This window comes from Prinia subflava, chromosome 1 (genome assembly GCF_021018805.1).
Source record: "Prinia subflava isolate CZ2003 ecotype Zambia chromosome 1, Cam_Psub_1.2, whole genome shotgun sequence".
In the NCBI taxonomy this organism is placed as follows: Eukaryota; Metazoa; Chordata; class Aves; order Passeriformes; family Cisticolidae; genus Prinia; species Prinia subflava.
Window position 1 is genome coordinate 75,487,946 of NC_086247.1, and position 22,653 is coordinate 75,510,598.

General features: G+C 43.4%; 2 protein-coding genes across 4 annotated transcripts in view; both read right to left on the reverse strand.

Annotated features, from left to right (window-relative positions):
- Positions 1-9,747: 9,747 nt before the first annotated feature.
- ZNF622 (zinc finger protein 622) lies at positions 9,748-17,751 on the reverse strand. The gene is made up of 8 exons (XM_063400302.1): positions 17,690-17,751; positions 17,229-17,419; positions 14,910-15,533; positions 13,250-13,513; positions 12,421-12,583; positions 11,536-11,648; positions 10,569-10,712; positions 9,748-9,980 (listed from the first exon to the last, which is right to left on the reverse strand). Exons 3-8 carry the CDS (start codon positions 15,529-15,531, stop codon positions 9,853-9,855), a joined length of 1,434 nt encoding a protein of 477 aa, XP_063256372.1. The 5' UTR covers positions 15,532-15,533; positions 17,229-17,419; positions 17,690-17,751; the 3' UTR covers positions 9,748-9,852.
- Positions 17,752-18,264: 513 nt separating this feature from the next.
- RETREG1 (reticulophagy regulator 1) overlaps positions 18,265-22,653 on the reverse strand; it is a 64,904-nt gene continuing 60,515 nt past the window's right edge. For all 3 annotated transcript variants that reach the window (XM_063400322.1, XM_063400332.1, XM_063400341.1), the window contains one exon: positions 18,265-22,488. In XM_063400322.1, coding sequence (XP_063256392.1) covers positions 21,977-22,488 — 512 coding nt within the window. In that variant the 3' untranslated portion in view covers positions 18,265-21,976. The remainder of the gene's footprint in view (positions 22,489-22,653) is intronic.

The following is a 22,653-nucleotide window of genomic DNA, read 5'->3' on the forward strand; positions in this document are numbered from 1 at the left end:
GTCTCCAAGCACAGGTTCAGAAAAGTCAGTTCTGTTCTTTTCTCCTTTCAGCACAAAGAACTGAGATCAAACAGATCAAGCCTCCACTGGACTCTCAATGCACATGCCAAGTGGGAGGCAGAGGTGGGATTTCCTATGCAGACCCCTTAACTCCACAGGATGCATCAGGTTTTCCCCAAAGCTGCAGGAGACAACATTTCCCCTCTCAGGCAGACACTGAGTGTAAGGGGCTGTGATAAAGCTGGATTGTGGTGAAAGCTGTCAGGGTACACACAGGAGCTCTTACACTCCCGGTAGCTGGAGTGAGCTGCTTCCAGTCAGCTGGCTGAGATTCACATTGTGGTGGTTTCCTTCTGGAGGCAACTTATCCCTGCATCAGAAATGGTTTTGCTTTATAGTGGATATGCTACAGCAACCCTATCACAAGAAGTAATGGCCTGCCTTGTCCTTTGTGGCTAGTGTGGGCCATATTTGACTCCAAGGCAATTTGTGTGTTTGCTATTGGATGTGGACAAGAGTTTGCATTTCTGATCAGGCTGGTGTACTATCTTTAAAGTTCTACACCTCTGGTCGAGACTGTAACAAACTTCTGGCGTAAGATAGCAAGTTCTGTCTCCAAAGACAGAAAAAACCACATCCAGTTGTTTGTTCTGTTTGAAGTCATTCTGAATGTGCTGTGTTCTTGCAAAGATGAGTGTCTTCCACAAGTGACTGGATAGGAGACATTGCTGGAAGAAAGCTTAGAGATCACTTCCTGGGGGGCTGATCTGATGACTGAATCAACAGCATTTCTCTGTATTTTAGTCTCAAAATTCAGGACATACAGACATCCGACAGTAGGAAGAGGAAAGCAATCAGGTTAACACATCCCATGTTAGCCAAAGAGACTGAACAACTAAAATCATGTTTGTAAATAATGCAAATTATGTTATGCCAAAACATCAGCTGGAATCAGAGCCCTTAAAAAAAGCTAAGTTTTGTGGGATAACACCCCCAATGTTGTGCAGCTCTCCATGCTGTAAAGGAGACCTTGGTGCCTACTGCAAGATTTCCTTTTCCTTCTGTCTGGATACATTTACCTCTTTCTTGCTGTAACCTTGATCTGTATTTGTACTCCAGAGAGGCCAAGTCAGAGAAGAAGATGAACAGATGTGCAGGAATGCTGAGGCTTTTTGGAATATCATCACCTTGGCCAAGGAGGAAGATGGCCTTTCAAAACCTGCTGGGTACTCATTCATAAACTGACGCTGTTGCATTAATGAAGGAATTCCAGTTGAGTCTTCAATGGCTCCAAAAAATCATTAATTGTAGCACAGTATAGAGAAAAAAGCAAAAGCCTTGTGTACATGACTTAAAAAAAAAAGGGAGGCAAAAAGGTTAAAATGGAACTAAATCAAATACATTACATCTACTTGAGAACCAGTCACCAATTCCATATCTGGAAAATGCTGAAGTGGCTATATATCATATTTTTCTGAAGCATTTGGTTAGTTTATAAGAATAAGTCATCTACTTCTTCAATACACTTTGAAAACATTAAGTAACTACTCTGTAAATACTATCTTCTAGAAGTCCATTGGATTCCTTTATTGCAGGCTGCATGAAAACTTTTACACATTCAATATGCAGAGGTCTTGGACTGCACAAAACATTTTCCCCTTATCCTACAATTTTACTCTTTTCCTCCAAAACCTTTAAGCTGTGCTGCAGATTTCATTTTTTGCTCTGCTAACCTTGAGAGGTGCTGTTAAGTGACTAATGAGTTAAAACAGGAAAGATCAAGGTGCATATATTCAGAATTCTCAAGAGTTTCCCTCTGAGATAAGATCTAATAGGAACGCATGCCTTGGTCCCACAAGAAGACCCCACAAACATTAAGATATAACTGGTACACAGTAAAACCCTGAGAAGCAAAGGTTTATTAAAGGTGCAAGGTTTTAGTGGGAATGGAATGCTAAGGAGGGAAGAAAACCCATAAACTGCTTTCATAATGTTTTTACACAAAAACACTGAGTGAGATCTGATTAACTACATCAAGGCAACCACTTAAGACATTTTTTTTTGTGTGAAGGTTTGAAAGCCCAAAGGTAAAACTGCTTATAAGAGCTACTGACCATGTGGGCAGGTGGGGCACAGTTTACTTGGATGCTCCTGACATATGACTTAATGCATTTGTACGACCTTCAGCCCTAGACACGGCTACTTCTTGCACTTGCCACTAGACATCAAACAACCTAACCAGTCAGAAGGGCATTATTTCCCCACAATCAGTGAGCCAGTAAAATATTATACAGAATAACAGAGGATTCATTTATTCTCTCTGCTTGACTCATTTGCTGTTAATATCTGCTGCTGTCACAGATAGGCATATAAATGGGCTTGGAAGTTCAGGAGCCTTCATGCTGGAATGGCTCGCTTAGGTAAGCATGGGAGCTGTGATCTGCTCCTGCTGACACAAACTGCACAAAGAAAAAATGTAAAAAGTTATTTTGCTATCAGAGTTCCTTTGGTTGTTTGCTAGAGTTATCAAGTGGCTTCCTTTGCTATACTCAGAGCTCAAATTCCTGAGGGCTGGTGTCAAGGAACAAAGCATCGATTTGGGGCTACTCCACTGAGCCCTGTGAGCTCCTAGCCAGCTTGAGATGACTCAGGAACAAGAGGAACAGCAGCAAAACAAGGATACAGTGCACAGGTATCTAACCATGGGCAGAACAGGTGGATTTCCAAATGATTCAATGATTCGTGACCTTCTGAGTGTGGGTGATCTTGCTGTTGGGCCATGATAAATGGTCAAGGTGGGCTGACTGCAGTTTCTGGCACTGATTCCTGACCCTGAGTAACTTTGGAATGCATGTACAGCTTTGGCTGTAATCCTGCCCAAAGTACCTCAGCTATTCTTAATGGCTGTGCTGGGATTGCTTCTTGGAGCCATGCCACCATACAGAAAAAATGGATGATTCATGGGGCCAAAAGAACAAGTCATTTAAAATAAAACTTCAAAGGCATCTGGCTAATTTCTATATTTAGCTGCCTAGTAACAAGAATTTGAACAGCTGGTCTATTAATTAAGAAGAGGGCACCCTCCTGCAAGCACTCAAACCTTCAAGTCAGTTCTGGTCAGCTATCTGAAAAGCATCTTCCCTCAGGAGAGGACCCTCTGCTTCAGATTACAACTCCTGACAAATGCCCAGACCTGGGGCAAGGCAAGATGTTGCATTAGATCCTGCTCGTTAATTCCTGATAGCTCCTTTCTAAAGAATTGCGTGGGCACAGCAGAGCCACCTAATCCTCTCTGTGCTCTGTAAATGGCTATAGGACTGTGCCATGATTGTACTGCTCCTCCCCTCTTCTATAAAAAGCCCCTTTTCTGTGAGGTACTGTGTCACAGGAAGAACCACGATACCTTTAGGTGGCAAAGAGTCAAGGACAAACCTAAGCACAACGTGTTCTCTCAAGCAGCTATGTCAGGCATGGCTGAGTTCAGCAGACAAGGAAAGAAACCAAGACAGACTCTGATGAATTATGGGGCTTCTAGTGACACCTGTTGGCAAAACTCTCAAATCTACAAGGGTGATGGACACAGCTCTGCACCTCACAGGTCACTCCTCCCTTCTCTGTGGGACAATGAACCTTCCACTGGCAGGAAAGCAGAGGGAACTGTCCTGTACTGAAGATGAAGAAAGACAATGACATTTACCAGTCATTTACTTGGATGTGGGATCAATGCAACACATTAAACAGTAAAAATTACAGTCTGGGTTTATTGTTGGCTAGTTTAAGGTAATATCAGTTGGTAATGCTTAGTACTTGGTGGGAAAAACCCCTTGAAATAATTATTCATTTTGAAATGCCATATTTTGAAAGTCTGCACAGTATAGTTAGTTAAAATATGGCAACTTAAATGGCAGGATCTACTGAAACACCATGATTGCAAGGAATTAAGTAAAATAGGTATGACTGCTCCTATGAAAGATGTCAGAAAATATCTGGATTTTGGAACACTTCAGTGAATATTTTATCAAGATTTTCAGTGCATATATCATGAGCAAACACAGCTGCCCTACCTGTTAAGGCATTGCTGTTAGGGCAGCAGAACAGTGAAAGACCCAATGCAGTCTTGCCTAGGAAAGCCAGGCTGCTTTCATGTCTGTAAAGTGCAGAAATTTAAGGGTGGAAAGCTACCCAAGCCAGAAAAAGGGAAGCCAACATATGTGAAGATGACTGTGTAAACCTTGCAAAACATTAACAGGCATTGGAAGAGGTAGGAAATGTGAAATTGTTTTTCCATGGAGGGATTTGGTTGAGGTGGAGCAATGCAAGGCAAATTGGCCCTGAGGTTTACAAGCATGCCCACTTTTCTAGCTTAAAAGAACCACAGAAACCAGAGGAAGCTGAGGCATGGACAGCACAGGCTCCAGCTGGTGTTGAGGGCTACATCCCCATGTGCTGCAAAGCCTGCAGAGGCCAAAAGCTCTGGAGCACTGTAGCCCATGAGTCACAGTGAGAATGATCAGGAAAACTCCTTCCACCACAGTTTGCTGGAAAATGTCATCAGAGCTGAGTAACAGAATATCCTGCTGCACTGCTCTTAGACATCGGAAGTTTTTGGTTTATCCATTTGTTGCAGAAATGCAGCTTCTGTTGGACTTGTGACTATTTACTGAGCCACTCAGTTTCGTGAACTTCTCGCTGGGTCTTCCTGGCATGCTTTAAATATTGAAGTTCTCATTGAGCTGGCAGAATAAACAAAGAAGTGTTCCAAGGAGAAGTGTATCTTGCTACAAATTTCATTTTTGTAAAACATCAAGTTATTCTTTGTGGCTTCTAGAGCTCATACAAAATTTAAGATTTTCCTTTTCCCCTTCTGTAATCAATAGCATTTGCTGCTGCTAAGTCTGTTATTCAGGTTATTGATTGCCAGTCATTCCTACGCAGACCTGTTTCCTGAAGATCCTTCAGGAAAGGAATATTGAGATATGTGGTTATCTGATGTGAACACGCAGTTCTTCTGAGTCCTGGTACACATCCCCTTTCGCTTATTAACATGAAGCAGGAGGAGCAAGCCTCTTACTTCCACATGAAAGATTATGAAATTTATCACTGTAAGTTTCTGGCAAACATGAAGCTGAACGCATAAATACAGTAAAGTAAAAAACAAGATTCCAAGACAACAGGTGTAAGGAATGACAGAAAATATGTCTCAATGTTAGACAACCCTTTTCCTTGCATCAGAGAACTGTATGAAGACATACATGCTTGGTAACATACAGATTGCTTTTTGCTTTTGGGAAGACTCATGTAACTTTCCACTGGGAAGCACTTTCAGAGTGATTCTGATTCCCTTCTTGGCCCAGCTAGGATTTATCACTCTGCCTTTTAGTTTGGTACACTAGATGTGCAGACATTCTCAACACAAAACCAGTTACAGGTGTCCTGTCATCACTTCTATGACTCCTGAAGTGCATGGCTGCTGCATCTCACACAGTTTGGGATGCAGTGGGAGACAACAGAAATTTCCGTTTCAGGGTCAGAAGTGCCTTCAGATGATCATTTTAAACATCCAGGCTCTGCCAGCTGCTGAAGGATTTGATTATAGTCTGGTGACTGCTATTCTGCAACTGCAGCATGGTAGACTGTTGGATTAAAGCAATCAAACATTAAGTCTCAAGGAATTTAAGATTTATTTTTACTTTTCAGTTAGATGTGTCCTAAAGCTTATTTATAACATTCCATCCGCTGTAGGTCATGATAGTATAAACCCACTTGAGTCCCTGCAGTGCAGTGCCCCACCAGCAGCACTGAGCTGACAGTGTGGAGGAAGATGGCCCAAGTCCTGAGCAGATGAAGCCATTAGCACTGGATGCCTCAGTTTTAATAGAGCAAAAATAACTCCTAAGAGCTGCAGTGGAGAATCTCCCTGAGATGCCCCTCAAACATCCCTCTGTTGTCCTGCTAGCCAGACAACAGTCCAACATCTTTACATGTCAGGCCCTTTGCCTTGAAGAAACTAATCAGGGATCAATAGTAGACTCTTAAGGGGGCTGCTTACTTTAAATACTTAACTTTCAGCTTCAGCATAATTAGCTGTTAATTTGTTTTACATTTCTGAGTCTCCCGTGTCTCTACCAAACTACATTGATACACTTCTCTCTCATTCCTAGCCCCTTCCTTCCAGATGGCAGGTACATGCTTTTCCCTCTAGCAGCATTAGGGTTGTTTTTAGGTATCTAAAGTGTACAAACCAGAAGAACTACTTCCAAAAGGAGATGTCAGAGGTACAGATGTGCTCCACCAGCTTCACCAGCTCTTTTATTCTGCTGCTTCATTCTGCAGTGCTTGATGCAGCACTGGGATCACTTCAATCCCTAGCTGTTAATGGATGGACAGGCAGGCAGAACCCCAACCTTATCCAAAATGAGGTACCTTTGCTATGCTTCTCACCAGTCTTTCCTACAATGAATGCACTGCTTGGGAAGGGATGATATTCTGCTGTGGGAACCGCATGTCCACTGAATCATACCAGGAAATCCTTGCTCCTGAGTATCCACTGTATCCAAAGACAGTCTCAAATCTACTCATCGTAAGAGCCAGAAAACGCAAGGTTAGAGCAGGGGAGCACACGTGCAAGGTTAGATCACAGCTGGAAACACGGGTCCCTGACAGGAACAAATGTAATTTGGAATTCTCCTAGGAAACAAAAAATTGTCCTCAGGTATCCTTGGTACAGGGAGGTAAAAGACTAAACACTGAGAAGTGTGTTTAATAAAAATACTCTCAAATACTTTGACGTAGTTGGAATTACCTAAAAGCTGTGCAGACTGTAGCACTGTCACTGAACCCTGCTGACAATCCCCACATACTTGCTTCAGCCATCCTGTGCCAGCAATGCACATGCAATGGTCTCCCAGGACCTACATAAAGATATTAATAGCAATGTATCTCACAGAATCCTGGTGCTAATCTTGACTCATGGCAGTGGTGAGCTCTGCAGTCTCACCCTACCTCTGTTCTGCATGAATGCTCTCTTACTAGCCTTTTATTATTTTCATAGTAAACACAACTCCGGGAAAAGCTTTCCTATGCCCTCTGCTGGTTTTCCAAGGCAGACATTTTCACCTGAGTATTAAAACTCTTCTGGTAAATACCAATAGGTTCCCATACTTCTCTTCCATTTTCTTCTGACTAAACTGCAGCAAGATGTATAGGACAGAATCACAGGTGCAAATTATACCAGTTACTTCCTTCTGCTTCCCCATGATCTGCAAAATGACTAACAATTTTTACATTACAATGTTTACTTACCCGCATTTTTTCTGAACTAGACTGTTCAGGAAACTCAGGCAATCCCCATTTCTTCATAAACAGTAGGCTTCTTTGAGCAGATCTGCACAGAGAACAGGAGCTGCCTTTGGTTCCCTTTCATATTGAGGAGAGTGGCAAACTCCATGCACCTTCAGCCTGAACCTTACAGCTGCAAATTAATTTGTCAGAGGATCAATTATCTCCTTGTATTTATCTTCACTGCCAAGACTCCTTAAAAACTTGACCACTAAGATTTAAGCAATTGTACTAGGTTATTCCCAAGACTCTTCCAGAGTAATTCTTCAGTTTTACATATTCCATGAGTGTTTTACAAAAGCTCAAGACTGCATACTGCTCTGATACTGCTCTTCTCACTGGTGACTTATTTTGGTATTCAAAGCCAGTTCTGCAAGTTTCAATATTCAGGTTAGTGAGTCTTAACCCTTTCTGTTTGTGTATTTTTGTGGCATTTTATCCTATGTGTAAAGATAATCTAATTTATCCATAAGCATAAGATGCTTTGATAGTAATTCTCCAAAGAAAAAGACATGAGCAGTTCCCAATGGCCAGATGGTGAGACTTACCAAACACAAGCAGGGTATACCCTCAGTGCTAGAAATCCATACCACAGTCACAGGCTGGGCCAGGTCATGACTGTAATAAGGGATATGGGCTCTGAAGATTCACACTGCTTGGGTCACATTGCTGAGACCAGGTGTCTTACCTCTAGCTTTGAGAATAACCCAGAGTGAACCCTCTACAATAAATTCAAATGTGCACCAGATCCAGCTAGGGATATACAATGGCAGTAACTCTACCATGTCAGGAAAAAGCAGGTACTCCATCAACCCAACCTTAGTTTAAGGTTTTGGATGTGAATACAGCCTTTCTCAAAAATTCTCTCTGCTTCAGTTTTCCCTTCACTCAAATCTGCACCTTTTTAAAATGCATTAGCCAGTTTACTTACTAAATTCTGTACCAAACCTGAAGCCTCCCTTACTGCTCAAGCTCTTTGTTTTCAGTAAATGCAGGAACAGCAAAAAAAAAAACTTCCAAGGCAGTAGAACTTTCACTAAAGAAACAAAAAACCACTAATGAGCAAAACACCACAGACAAATCCACAAAACCAAAACCCCCACACAGCATTCACCTTCACTATGAAATGAACACTTTCCTAAGAGCCCCATAAATACATTCCTCTCTCAGAAGTGCTGACATGACAATGGTGCTACTTGTTCTGAACTCTTAGGGAGACTAGAGAACTACTTCAAGTCAAAATACAGTGTTAACAGACAAAGAGGTTCCCTACTATTCTGAGTGGTATCAGGCACACACCACTCACAAGAAAGAAAGAAAACTTGTATCAAAATCACACCAGTGAAAGCCACTGCTGGGGAATCCAGAGCAATCCTAAATGCAGAAGTGAAACGTGGCCGTAGCCAGCTGCCTGCCCAATGGACAGACAGGCGAGGAACAGCCATGTTCCTGTGGCACACGCTCAGTGTCCAGCACACTACAGCCTAGGGCATCAGGAGCCAGCCTGCGTCTCCGAAGGTGCCCGGCTCCTCACAGGAAGGTCACAACTGGTAAAGCCATGGAAACCTTCCACAGCCACACCAGCAGGACCAACACAGCACTGCTGCCTCAGCTCTTTAACACACAGGTTTTCTCTGCACCAGCCTGCTACAGTTCACCTGCTGAAGCGAGAGAGCCTGCCTGTGCCAGCCAGTACATATCTAGGGTCATTGCATGATGATAACCAAACACCAGTACTGAGTGGGAACAACAAACACTGTCATCCACAGTATCTTCAGAGTTTTAAGCTGGAAATGCAAGATTTTGATTGACATTCATCTAAATGTTAGGATAATTTTGAGCAGTTTTAAGGAAATGAAGATTCATTTCATTCAATGTAAAACAACAACACTGCAGATTATTAATCCAGCCCAGAGCTGGAGCATTAGGCAAGTACAGTCTGCCTAATTCTGAGGACAGTATTAATCCTGGAGTTATGCTTTCCATCAGTGCATTTCTTCAAGCAATTATTACTTAACCTTCCATGAAAATTTGTGCTCAAATTTTCACCTCACTAGTGCCAGCTAGAACTCCAAAACAGAACCCAGCTAATACATCTGGCACCACAACTGAAAACAGTCACTACACTCCATCTGAAGCATTTAGATCTAGGATCTCCTCTTGACTTCAACCAGTTAGCAGAATTTGAAACTGAAGATATTCAGACAAATGACAATGTCAACTGCCCCCCAGAAGAGGCTGCACAAAGTTGGGCAGCAAGACTATGCATGTACCTTCAGTCACAGCCATGACTACTCTGCCACATGTTCCAGTGAAGATATTTTATTTTTAAGTTAGGCCCATGATTATTTCAGAAGAGACAAGTTCCCCACCATTCTTTTTACAGAGGAAGGCACACCAGCAAACCCATCAGCATTTGATAGGTACCAAGTCCATTTTAATAAGAGAATCCACAACCCTAAAACCATTAAATCCCCCTTCCCATAACCAGTTGTAGGCAGTTCTCTTTGGAACTCAGAATCTGACTTGCATCCGGAAATGCATTTGCTTTGTAGCATTGTTACTCATCCCTGTCTTGAGCATCCACTTTGACTTCATCCTCTGCAGGTACTGCATGTCACGCTGCTGAGCAGAGATGGCCCCTGCAGGGAGAGAGAAGGAAGAGAGATGGATCAATGTCTGTCACCTTACTTACAATCTGTATGCAAACCAGCTGACCTGCTCACGTACTTCAGCATTTACCTATAGGTTTTCCCTCCCATAATGGCACTCTTCTTTCCACTTTTCTCTGGGAAAAGCCCAGTTCCCTCGACAAACACCCATGACTGTGATTAAGACAAAAGATTGTTTTGCATTCCAAGCAAGATTCTTATATTTCAAAAGTGGATATAGACCACAACACTGTTCTCCAACTGGAAAAGTATTTTGTCAAAGCATGACTTATGTTATATTAATTAATAACAAGGGTAGTTGCTTGGACAGGCAGAAACCAAGAAATCTCAGGAAGTCACCAAGTATCACAAACAATGGAATGAAAAGCTTGCACATAAGCTGCACTGGATTGAAAACAAACTTCCTGCATCTGCTTGGATGCCAGGAATTAAAATGAACTGAGTGGAAGATCAACTACTGCACAAACCCCACGTGTAAAGCACAGTCAGCCTCTGGAATTGTGCAGTGCTGACACCCCAGAGGCTCCTCCCCTGCGAAGCCCTCCCAGTGTCACTCACCTGCCTGCCCCGTCCAGCCCAAGGCTCGGTACTGCTGCAGCACCCGGCCCACGGCTTTCCTGTTCTTGGCCACGGCCACGGCTCTCGTCACGCCAAAGCGCTGCCTGTAGTACCGCATCAGGGAACGGTGACCCACTCTGGCACCTGCTCACAGGAGGGGACACCTCACTAGCCAGCACGGAACAGCTGCTGAAACGGAGTACTCAAGCACACTGTGAAAACTATGGAAAACCCCTCTGCTGAGAAATGTGTTTCAAGGGTGCACAACCTTAAACATTTTAGGACTATTAGGAACTCAATGTAAGCACTGTAAGAGCTGCTTGAAGAAAAAACACAAAATGTGCTGCTAATCAAGAGGGCCTTAGCTCAGATAACAAGCAGGCAGTTATCAGAAAAGAAAATTTTAATTAGTGGAATGAGCAGAGAGGCAATGCTGTTTTGAGTAAACAGTAAAGCCATTTGCTGACATTCAGGAAAACTTGTGTAACTGCAGAGTTGGCAGCACTTTTCAAAATTAAAGGGCTGATGCCCCCTCATACAAAACCACCAAACAAACAGACAAAGTGAGAGTGCCAAATGCTGAACTAGAAAAAGGCTATTTAATAATTTAATTTTCTGAACTAGTTTACTGAATTAGGTAGGAGCTGGCTCTCTACAAAAACACCCTACACTAGATAACCTAAGTTATAGCCTCTCCAGGTTGCATTCAAACAAATATGAAAACTCTTGGTGGAGCATACAATGAGAGTCACATGATAATGAACTAAAATGGGCACAGCAACCCACTGCCCCAGCCCACATATCCATCAGTGCTGAAGTAGCTGAAGTACCTGGCAGTGAAAATAATGGAGGTGAGGACACAACCCCATTCCCAGAGGAAAACACAACAGTGGCCTGTGCTGCAGGTACTGGAGCCAGATATGGGAAGTGCAGGGAAAGTAAGCTGTAACTCAAACCCTGTGCCCACCTGATGGAAGGATCAGCTCCATGGTGTCGTCATCATAATCCAACCCTTTCTCTGTTGTGTGCTTTCCAGGACCCTCCACATCTTTCCCATCCTCATGATCAGGGTAACTGCTCCTGTGGAAGAGCAGCAACACATGGTTTAATCATGGTGAGCAACCACAGCTATCCAGACCCACTATGCAAAAGAACCACCATGCAGAGCTACAGCAAGGCACAAACACTGTCATGTTTCACGTGCCTTGGTCTGAGCTCCTAACAGCAGAACCCTGCCCTGAACAGAGCCTGGAGACAAGGAACTCCTTTCCTGCACCCTGTTCTGCAACTCAGCACAGTTCTGCTGCTGCACACTTAACAGTGACTTATGGTGAAAGGTCACCAGCTCTGCACAGCTACTGAACGAGCGCTCCCAGAAGCTCCACCTGTCGCCATAATTCGAGGTATTTCTGACTAAAATGAACACAGCTTAGGATAAGCTGCAGGAAGTTCAACAAGAGGCCTCTAAATCACAGCAGTCCCGTTCAACTGCAGCTAAACATTAAAACTTACGTAAGAAACCCACAGGTGTTAAGTCCACAATCTGTGGGAAAGATGATTATGACCTTTCATGGCTTTGCTGGTGCACTGAAATCTCAATTCAGTAACAGCAAACATACAAAACAAAATTCAAAATGTACTTTGATGTAGGGCTGGTAATAATGATCACAGAAGAAAACAACCAATCTTCTTGTTACCATTACCTAAAAAAGTGGGGAACCAGCAGTGCAAAGTAAGCCCTGGAACCCAAAGCACCACTAAATTTTAAGAATGAGTAATGGTTTCTTACGTAATATTTAATTGTCCTTTTGTCTGTCCCCACTTGTGTCCCCTCAAAGAGAAATGACCTCACCTAAAATCATAGAAATCTGCAAATTCCAGTGCAGCATCTCCATCTGTGAAGAGTTTGCAGTGGCTTTTATCATTCATATGAGCCTGGACCGCTTCCGTAGAGTAGAAGGATTTCCCCTTTTCATTGCACCAGATGCAGATTTTCCCAACGCCAACTTTCTCTCCTGCAGAAAACATCGGCACTTCTATTAGTCTGAACAAAATCTCCCTAGCCAGTAATTAACATTTCCGTGACAAAGCCTTCCCAGTTTGCAGGCACAGAGACTTAAGAGGAGCCTCAAGCCCTTAATTTCCAGGATAGCCCTGCTGTTCCTATGCCTTGACCATATGGCCCCATCAGGGACAAGTCTGGCCATTTAAAGATCTCTTGTGACATGGTATGGATCATTCAGCAATCTCAATAGCAAATTTCACACTTCCAATACATTTTTCTATCCAATACTCCAAAATTATTTTATTCTCATCATTATTTTTAGACTTGAAGGATGATACATTTTTTCCTAGCTTTTAGCTCTCCCACAAGCATTATAAACCAAAGAGACAAATACTTGTGACTCACTGGTAGGACAAGGCAGTTCATACACACACTTTAGCAACAGAGTTTTTTCCCAGATTTCACGTTATCTGAACAACTTTCTTAGCATCAGAAAACTATGTGAGACCTACAGGGTACATGACCATGTCTGCTCATCCAAGTTTTCTCTTATTCTCCCTGGAAAGTCTCTGGTCCTGATCAACATACCGACAGCACTCAGACAAAAAACAAGCAACCCAAACCAAAACACTTGGTGTCATATCAAAAAAAAAATTAAGAGAAAATTCTGTCATACCAAGATACTTGATTAGTCCTCTGAGATCCACAAGGTACTCTATGTCTGGAATAAAGAAGCTGTGAACTTTTGTCATATGTGCCACATTTTTCATGAGAGATCTTGAGTGATGGGGACAGAACAAGCAGTCTGTGACTGGTATGGCCCCAACAGCAGGAACGCTTTCAGCCCCTGCCTGTTGTTCCTCTTCTTCTTCTTCCTCTTCCACACTTTCCATCTCTTCATCGGAGCCAATGTCTTCATCAGAATCCATATCTTCCCAGTCTTTTAAAGGAAGTTTTAAAACAAGATATTTAAAAGATGTTATACTTTTCCCAAGCAAAAAGTCCCAAATAAATTAGAAAAAGCCATCATAGAACATATTGCACTTTTTGTTCTTACAGATAAGTGCCACAAAGTCACTTTCAGGTACAAGAATTTACCACTGCCAGTAAAAGACATTTATTTTTAAGATGCACAGCAAAGCACAAGGTTGCTCATAAAAACCCTTGGCTGACCTGATACTTTTCTCCCTCCATTTTCTCAACTATTGACACTCAAGTGCTGTTTCTAGGCCTTTAATTTAATGCACCACAAGACAAGAACACAGGCACGGCTCATCGAAAACAAGATAACTCTGGTAACATCAGGAAAATGCTCATTTCCAGCAGTGAGGGAAAATACACTCCTGTTTACGCACTTCAAAGAACAATTAACATTCAGAAACCTACTGAGATTTTCACAACACAATTTATGACCAACACATTAACACTAGACAAGTGCAAGCCGGCTGCTTCTTTAGGTGTTACGATGTTTGTTCAGAGGTAACTGTTTCTTCTCATGTGGAAAAGATTCAATGAACTGCAACTGAGATTTCAAGAGCACAAAACTGCTGTAACAGATGCAGTACAGTGACACAGGGGTTTCAGAAGCTGGAATGAAGTTCCACCTTTCATACCCGTCCCCTGGCTACAGCTCAGTCACCCCATTCAACTGCTCCAATAGACGCATTTGGAGCTGCACTGTCAACTACAGCACTGAAAGCGTCCAGGTTAAATACAACCCTTTTCTGGAAATTCTGGAGCTCTGATCTTTTCAGCTGTCTGCTTTCTAGGCTGACCTCCAACACAGAGCTGTATTCACAGGAAGAGGCCACTGGGGAGGCAACTCTTAAACCCATTTTAACACAGACATCAACATGCTGAGAAGTGACACCACACAGTCAGGTTAAAGAGCCTCTGGTCTTGGGGGCAGAGGGAATCAAAACCAACCACGTCCCTTCAACAGATGAGGAAATGAGTTGGGACAATAGCAAATGATCATATCTGGAGTTTCATTCATTTATTTTTCAGAAGCAGCTTTAGGGTAACCTGTTACATTAGCCTTCTTTAAAGAAAACTTCCTTTGCCATTTTATGTGGGAAACAGTGCTCATACTAGTGGCTATACTCATTCTTTACACACATTAGTGTCTGTCTGTAACAGCTGGCAGTTCAGACACTAACACAGTCCTTGACTGCAAACATGGGCCAACCTTAAGTCCTCTTTTAAACTGAAAACGTAATCAACAGCAAGACCTTTTGTGATGGAAAATGCTGCACAGCTACAGAAGCAGGAGAAAGCTTCTTCTCAAACCACAGCTCACCCCAAGCTATCTTCTGTCAGTGTGTTTACTGCCTTACCTTCTTCATTATCCTCTTCCTTATTATTCTGTTCCTCCTCTGCTTGTTGCTTGGCCAGCTTCCTTGCTTGCTGTTCAAACCACTGCAGCCGTGGAGGAATTTCTGGTCGTTCTCTGCTCTGGGACAAGCTGGTGCTTTCCCTGGAAACTGGAGAGCTACTTGCATCAGCAGGAGGTAGAGGTGTCTTCTTTGGAGATGAAGAGGGCTGGGCTCTGATGGCTTGCTGAATAGCTGTGTTCATTTCATCTTTATTTACACTCTCTGGGGCCAGCCCCTTTTCCAGATTCTTCTCATTTAATATTTTCACCTTCTTGCTGACAGCTTGGACAGCTTTCTTCTCCAGCTCCAGGTGCTTCTTGGACTTCAGGTGATTCTCATAGGCATTGAAGGTGGAGAACCTCTTGCTGCACACTGTGCAGTAAGTGGCAGTGATCTTGTTCTGCTCCTCTGCCACCGCTCTCTGTGCCAGGACTCTCTCTTGGAAATTCTCGGCGGTGACAGGAGGCATGTCAGCAACTTTACGCTTCAGGTTATACCTGTGCCAGTCGGTTTTGTAATGGGCACGCTGGATGTCACCATCCTTGAAAGCCACACGGCAAGTGATGCAAGTGTAGGTGGCCATTACTAGAAAGCGGGAAAAAATAAAATCGTGCCAAAAAAATTAAGTAACAGACACAAAAAAGCCCCAACACAACATCCTGACAACCTTCTTTAAAGGCAATGTTAGACACACAGGTCTTGCACAAAATCAAATTTATTAAACACCAGCATCAGCAATGAGTGCGGATCAAGAGAGGAAACTTAGAAGTAAAAGACTTTGAGTTTACTTGTACCACAGCAGAGCTGAGCATCCCAGCTCTGGATGCAGAACCCGCTGTGCCTGTTGGGATTGAGATCCAGGAGAGGGCCCCCAATCACAGCGACAGTATTTCAAAAGTTCTGCACTTTTCGTTGAAGACCAGTGACTGAAGGTTCTTAACAAGCTCATGTTCTGCCAACTGTAAGGCTTTTAAGACCAGTGATTCCTCAGAAATAAGGGTTAAATGGGAAAACACAATTACAGGCCTATTTTCTATTTTCCACAACCTTATTAAATGGCAAAAAAAAAAAAAGTTACTGCATTTAAAAATAAAGCCTTCTTAGCTACTTTGGAGCAGTGCATGTCGTGTTGACAACACTTTACCCTGCAGAGCTGTTCATCTGGAGATGCAGTCTGTCATGTCTAGATCTAGCACTCGAAACCACTGCTAACCCTGGCTTCCCTCCACTTCCCACCATCCAGCTGAGCCGTGTTACTGGGGCTGGGACAGGAAAGAGAGCAGTGACCTGCCACTGATGCTGTCCTTTTCAAACCCACACATTTCTTTCCTTCTCACTGCTTAGTGAAACTTAGCTTGCCTTTTTTTTTTTTTTTTTTAAACAAAGTTGATGGAATCTCTTGAATGCTCCAAAAGCAAAGAGCAAAAAAATCATGATCTGGAGATCACAGAAAGTGCCCTCATCTTTTAATTGATCTAGAAAAACTATGGCTTAATCTGGAGAAAGAAGAAATAATACATCAGGATGAAGGAGTCTGAAAGCAGGGAGAGGAAGAGCAGCCCCTCCCTGAAATTACTAACAGGGAGAAGCAGTGGCAGAAGTCATAAACATGTAGAGTCAAAACACACATTATGAAATGCTCATTCCCTGGAACCACTGGGCTCCTTACTTATTACTGCTTGTGCTGTGTGCAGTGCTACAGTGACAGGAAGGGATGCAGAAAATAAAGGCCATATTCTTTTATCTGGAGTACTACACGAATCTTCTCAGTGTAACAGATGCTTTTTGCATTTCAGAGAAAAACGCGCTCTCCACCCACGGAGAGATCCCAAGTATTCCCCGAGGCGTTCCCCTGCCAGCTGCAGCGCTCCCTGCCCCTCTCCCCGCCCAACCTTTGCCACAAACCACGGCGCAGAGCCACGCTGGCCGTGAGCGAGAAACTCCTTGCAGGAGCCCGAGGCAGAGCACTCTGCTCTGGTCCATGACAGACAGACGGAAGCCGCACGCCTCATTACCACGGGGGCATTTAAAAACACCCAACCCCCTGCCGCTCCACCCCACCCGAAAGAAAGCAGCTCAGAAGATAAGGTCTGTAACTAAGAGTAACTAAGAGAAACTAAAGCCGTAAATCTTCACCTCCGACTACTTCGTGGAGACGTGTTTACAACTCAAACTGCATAAAACAGAGAAATTCCCGTATAGTTACACAACATCTTCCCACGGCCCACCCGCGTTTTCCCCTCCCGTTTTAAGGCACAGGACCCAGGCCCCGAGTCCTACCTTGTGTGGGGCCCAGGCACTCACAGGCTCGCAGCACAGCCAAGCCCTTCCACACAAATCGCGACCTCCCCTGAGGCTCTTTGCTACGGCTGATTTTAGCTGCCTTCGGCTGGATTTTAACTGAGCCCGTGTCCCTAATCGTAGCACAAGGCGGGTGTTTACTGCACGGGGCGCAAAAAGTCGGGCAAAACCTATAGATAAATAAACACAAATTACAAAAAACCCCAAGAGATAAGACGGGGCGCAGGCGGCAGCCGGGAGCCACCAGGGCAAGCGCGGACCAGGCCGGGCTCACAGGGAGCCTGCATCCCAAGGGAGCGCAGCCGGCTCGGCCGGGCCACGCCGCCTGCCCCCCACCACCCTCGCCGGGCCGGGCCGGGCCGGGCCGGGCCATCCCATCTTATCCCATCCCATCCCGTCCCATCCCGTCCCATCCCGCCCCTCAGGCCCGGGACCCGCACCTGCGGCCGGCGGGGCTGGCGGCGCCGGGCGCGGGGCGGGGCGCGCGGGCAGGAAGCGCCGCGCGGCGTCCGGCGGGAGCGGCCGCGCGCGCCCCCTGGCGGCCGGAGGGCGCAGGGCGGGGCGGGAGCGGCTGTTTCGGCTGGGTGGGCCTGGGTGGGTTTGTTTCGTGTTGTTTGTACGATTGTTTTCACAGAATCAGTTAGGTTGGAAAAGATGTCTTACATCATCGAGCCCAACCCATGGCCGAACACCTCCGTGCCAACTGGAACATGGCACTGGGTGCCACACCCAGTCTTTCCTCAAACACCTCCAGGGACGGTGACTCCACCACCTCCCTGGGCAGCCCATTCAGTATCTAATCACCCCTTCTGTGAAGAAATTCTTCCTAATGCCCAACCTAAACCTTCCCTGTTGCAGCTTATGACTGTCTTCTTGTCCTGTCGCTGGTTATCTGGGGGAAGAGGCCGAACCCCACCCAGCTAGAACCTTGTAGTTGTAGGGAATGATAAGGTCACCCGGTTTGTTGTTATAGGGTTTTTTCCATTTCTGGGAGCAAACACACAATGAGATGATGAAAGATAAAAACTAACATGTATTTATTAAAACAATCAATATAATAGTTCCATGTTTACAAAACAGTGATCAGGCAGGTAAAGTGCTGCAGAATACTTATATACGGACATTTTGTAATTCTCCAGTTTCTGGTTGCCCGGGTGGGGGTTACTCACAGACTGCGACGCCGCTCATGTGCTGAGAACAGACGTGGAGACTACAGGGATTTGTTCAGAAGGCTGGGACAGCCTGGAAAAAGTGCAGAACGAACACAGAACAAGTAGAACGAGTATCTCTTCAGATCCTGTTACTTTGGGTTACAATTATTTGAACTCCTCTGCATAGAATAGTGTTTTTCTCCACTAACAGACAGAAGAATGGTCAGTAAGTGTGTGGTACGTACACATGGAAACCCTGTATGCTGGAAACAGGTGGTTTTGCACTGGATTTGACACACCTAAGGCCTGTGCTCAGATGGTGATCCTGTCACTCACGTGTACTGACACAGGGGAAATTTTCCGAGTATGAAGGAGTGACCTGCATCCCTGCCCTGACATACGTGCTTTTTTTCCATCAGGACGCGTGAAGAAGCCACTGCAAGGCACAGGAGGGTGAGCCCTTTGCTGCCAGGCACGAGCACACACACAGCACAAGCAGTACTGATCCCAGGGAGGAGCACACAGTCACCCCATGGCATTGGCTCACACTATGCCCTCTACGCTGCCCATGTGCCTTTTGACTGGAAGTCACACACAAGCAGGCTTTCCAGGGAAAAACTGCACCTTCCAAAGCCATGTACTGCCTTATGCCCTCTGGCCTGTCTTCCTGCCCATGCATTCACTTTGAAGGATGGGAAGGTGAAGACAGTGCTTGGTAGGAAAGACGCTGTGGACCAATGTGACAAGGATTTTTAAGGAACACCTATTTCGTGGTGGCTGCTATAATATAGCAAAACGAAGTTTTCTAAAGGGATTTCCAGCTGAGGGTAGTATGGAAGGGATCCACAAAGGAGAAAAACATTTTCTTTGTGTTTTGCTGGCAAACTGCTGGCAGTGGAATGTATTGTGTCCAAGAAAAGTGTTTCTTACATGTGGTTATGTGCAAGGGAAGAGATAATTTCCTGCAGAAAATTCAACATCTTTTCACTACCTGAGGAAGAATATGAAATGTTATAGAATTACATCCTTCTCATTAGACAGTATTTAGGGGTTTGAATGTAACTGAGTACCATGACAACAGAAAAAAAAATTCTAAAGACACTCAGAGAAGCAACTATGTCCCTAACTTTAATGATTTACTTGTTCAAGTTTTGGTTGGTTTTTTCTTTCTGGAAAAAAAAATAGACTCGCACTGGAGAAAAATCAATCTATTTACCTATCTTGAAACCAGAAAATGGGTAATTAACAAAAAGTCTGAGAAACTCCTCCAACTGCTTTTCTTTCTGATCTAATCTATTATTCTATAAGAGTGCCCCTGTGTTACATACTTTCATAACCACAAGTATTTTTCATAAAACAACAATAAAGTGCACACTGTTACAATGCCACCATTGACAGCCAGCTACTCTGTCCTGCCAATCTGCTCCAGAAAAGCCCGTGAAGGACTGCTCCCTCCTTCTGGCCTCTCCCAGTCCCACAGCCTGTTTCCCCTTCTGGCACCAGTACTCCTGGACAAGGAAGCACGCAGTTGTTTGGGGGTCCTACAAAGCTTCACCACAACTTGGATTTGTACTCTTTTAACTGTGCAGATTGTCCTAAACATGCGGCAAGGAAATTAGGCTTGTAAGTCATCTGAGAACTTTTTAAACTCACTGATTTTCCAACAAAAGCTTTTTTAAAATTTTGGTTGGGTATTTGATTTTTTTTTGTTTTGTTTTGTTTTGTTTATTTGTTTATTAGTTTTTTCCAAATAAGAAGAACAGGCTGGTGAACGCTAAAGAAGAAACTTAGCAACTAATGTTGTGGAAGTGATGTGGGCCATGCTTTTTAATGATTTCCAGAAACTCAAGGGTTGAGACATTGTAATTTTGAAAGCTGCATCATCTTGTGGGATGTATATCCAGCATCCACTTATTTCATAACATATTTGATAATGAAGGCACAGGCTTACCCTTTTACTGATAAAGGACAGCAAACACGGTCAATATGAGTTACTGACACAATAAGCACAAGCAACAATAAAGCTAGTGTCAAAAAATCTCAGCATCCTTCCTTTTGCTATACTCTTTTTGGCCATTTGCCTATTTTTCCACCTCAAAAGGAAAATAAAAATACAAAATGGAGTTAATTTCAAACACAGGTTTACCTACACATATATGTTAGTGGAAGATTTTTATCATCTGTTGCTGTACTTTCTGAGGGTCCTAGATGACAGTATTTACCTCTTCAAATGCCAGCAAATGGAAATTTACTTGAGTAGTAGTAGCAGCTGACATGGTCCCTCAACTTTGCTAATGGTATACATCACATTAAAAAAACCTAGCTTTATTTCTTCCTGTTTCTTGGATTACTATTGCTTGGTATTGCAATACAGTTTTGTCACAGGTGAACAAAAAAAGCCCTAGAAAAATAAGTTATCTGCTTGAGATCCCATGCCACCACTCAGCATGTGTGGACTTTAAACTGGCAAATAATTTAAACAAGTTCTTTTTTTTGTTTTAAATTACATGCCAAGAAGAAGATTCTGAGTGTCTTCTCTAGCAACTGACCTCCCCAAATGCCTCTAAGTATCTTAAAATAATAATGCTGCAATACAACTTTTGTACCAAGTGGAAGCAGCTATCATGGGAAAAAAATCCAGCCCAAAACCTACAGAACTTCAAATTAAGGAAGTGGCACATAAAAAGCCTTTATGCTTTTTTTCTAATCTTTAATCTTTACCCCAAATAATAACTACCCTCACCTGCTCCCAAAAAGGTTGTTCAGTTTACACAATATTAACTTTTAAACATAAAGATTCATTGGCTGACTTCACATGGGCAATACTGCCAAAGACCAGACTCCATCAAGGAACACAGCAGGTGGTCAGTCATATGACATGCCACTTTACAAGCCTATAACAGCAAAAAAACTTGGAAATGCATCACCATATCCAAAATAATCCAAGGGTTTTAAGTATGAAATCTAGGGGGTTTTTATAGTGTTGCACACATATTTAAACTCGAGTTGTGCCAGTTAATGTATTTCATATATAGTAGATGCACTACACATAATGCTAACTACAAGGATCCATAATTTTTGGTAGGATTGAAGGAGGTGAGATGCAGTTAATCTCACTGCAGCCCTCTGGTAACTTGCCCTCACAATATGAGTCATTAATTGTATTACATGATTGGTAAACTAGAGTAAATAAACTGCTGATATTGAAAATTTGGCTCAGGATCCCAAAATATATGGTTGGCAAAAAGAGAAAAGAAACCTCTCCCCCAACTGTTTTGAACAACTGACTTCCACCACGCATCTGCAACCAAACAGTGGATAGATAATTCATTTCCATGCTATTACATTGAGGTATAACTACCAGAAACATTAAACTATCAGTATTAGCTGATATTTATCCAGTTAATTCACTCTGCATAAGGGAAATTATTACAACACATCTAAAGGGATAGTTAAAGCTTACAGCTCAGAATTTTCTTCTCTCTCTCTTTTTTTTTTTTTGCATTTGATGGTATTTTTGTATTTTTTTGTATTTTTTGTTTAATTTCTTCTGTATTATCAGCTGCAGCTTCCAGGCTAATGACTTCCAAGCAGATTTGAAAGGAAGCCTGAAGATTTTTTCTTTTCCTGGGATTCTGCTTCTTGACCTTGTGAAAGTCCCAATTCTTTCTCAATCTGCTCTAGCTCAGACTGGTCAAGCAGTTCAAAATCATCAGCTTCCTCTGTGTCTGACTCCTCACTCAGACTGGGCGCTGCCTGTGCGGGAGCTTGCTGTAGGGACTGCAGCTGGTCTTTGATGGCAGCAGACACCGCCGCTGTGATGACATCGCCAGCAATTCCACTCATTAAATTAAAGGTTTGGTCACTGGTCAAAGGCAAGGACAGCCCTGCAGTGGATGGTCTCTCTTTACTCTGTCTGGAAGCTCGATCCGCCTTGACATCGGTCTGCTCTTTCCTTCGTTTTTGCTGGGTGGGCAAACCGATGCTAGAGTCATCGTCATCGTTGGTGCCGGCACCATTTTCTAAAGAGGGAAACTCTAAAAGATCTCTAGTGAAAGCTTCTTCATGATCACTAGGTCGGTCAAAATCTATTAGAGGGTTAACAGAAGAAAACAGTGTTAGCACTCACAAAAGGTTTCCCAAAAAGGCAGCCACACATAAAAATGCAAATAGCAAGTATTCCTCTAAATACATTTACTAATCCCTACTCCAGTAGTTCTTTACTAGAAGAAGCTTTGTGTGACATCTAAAAC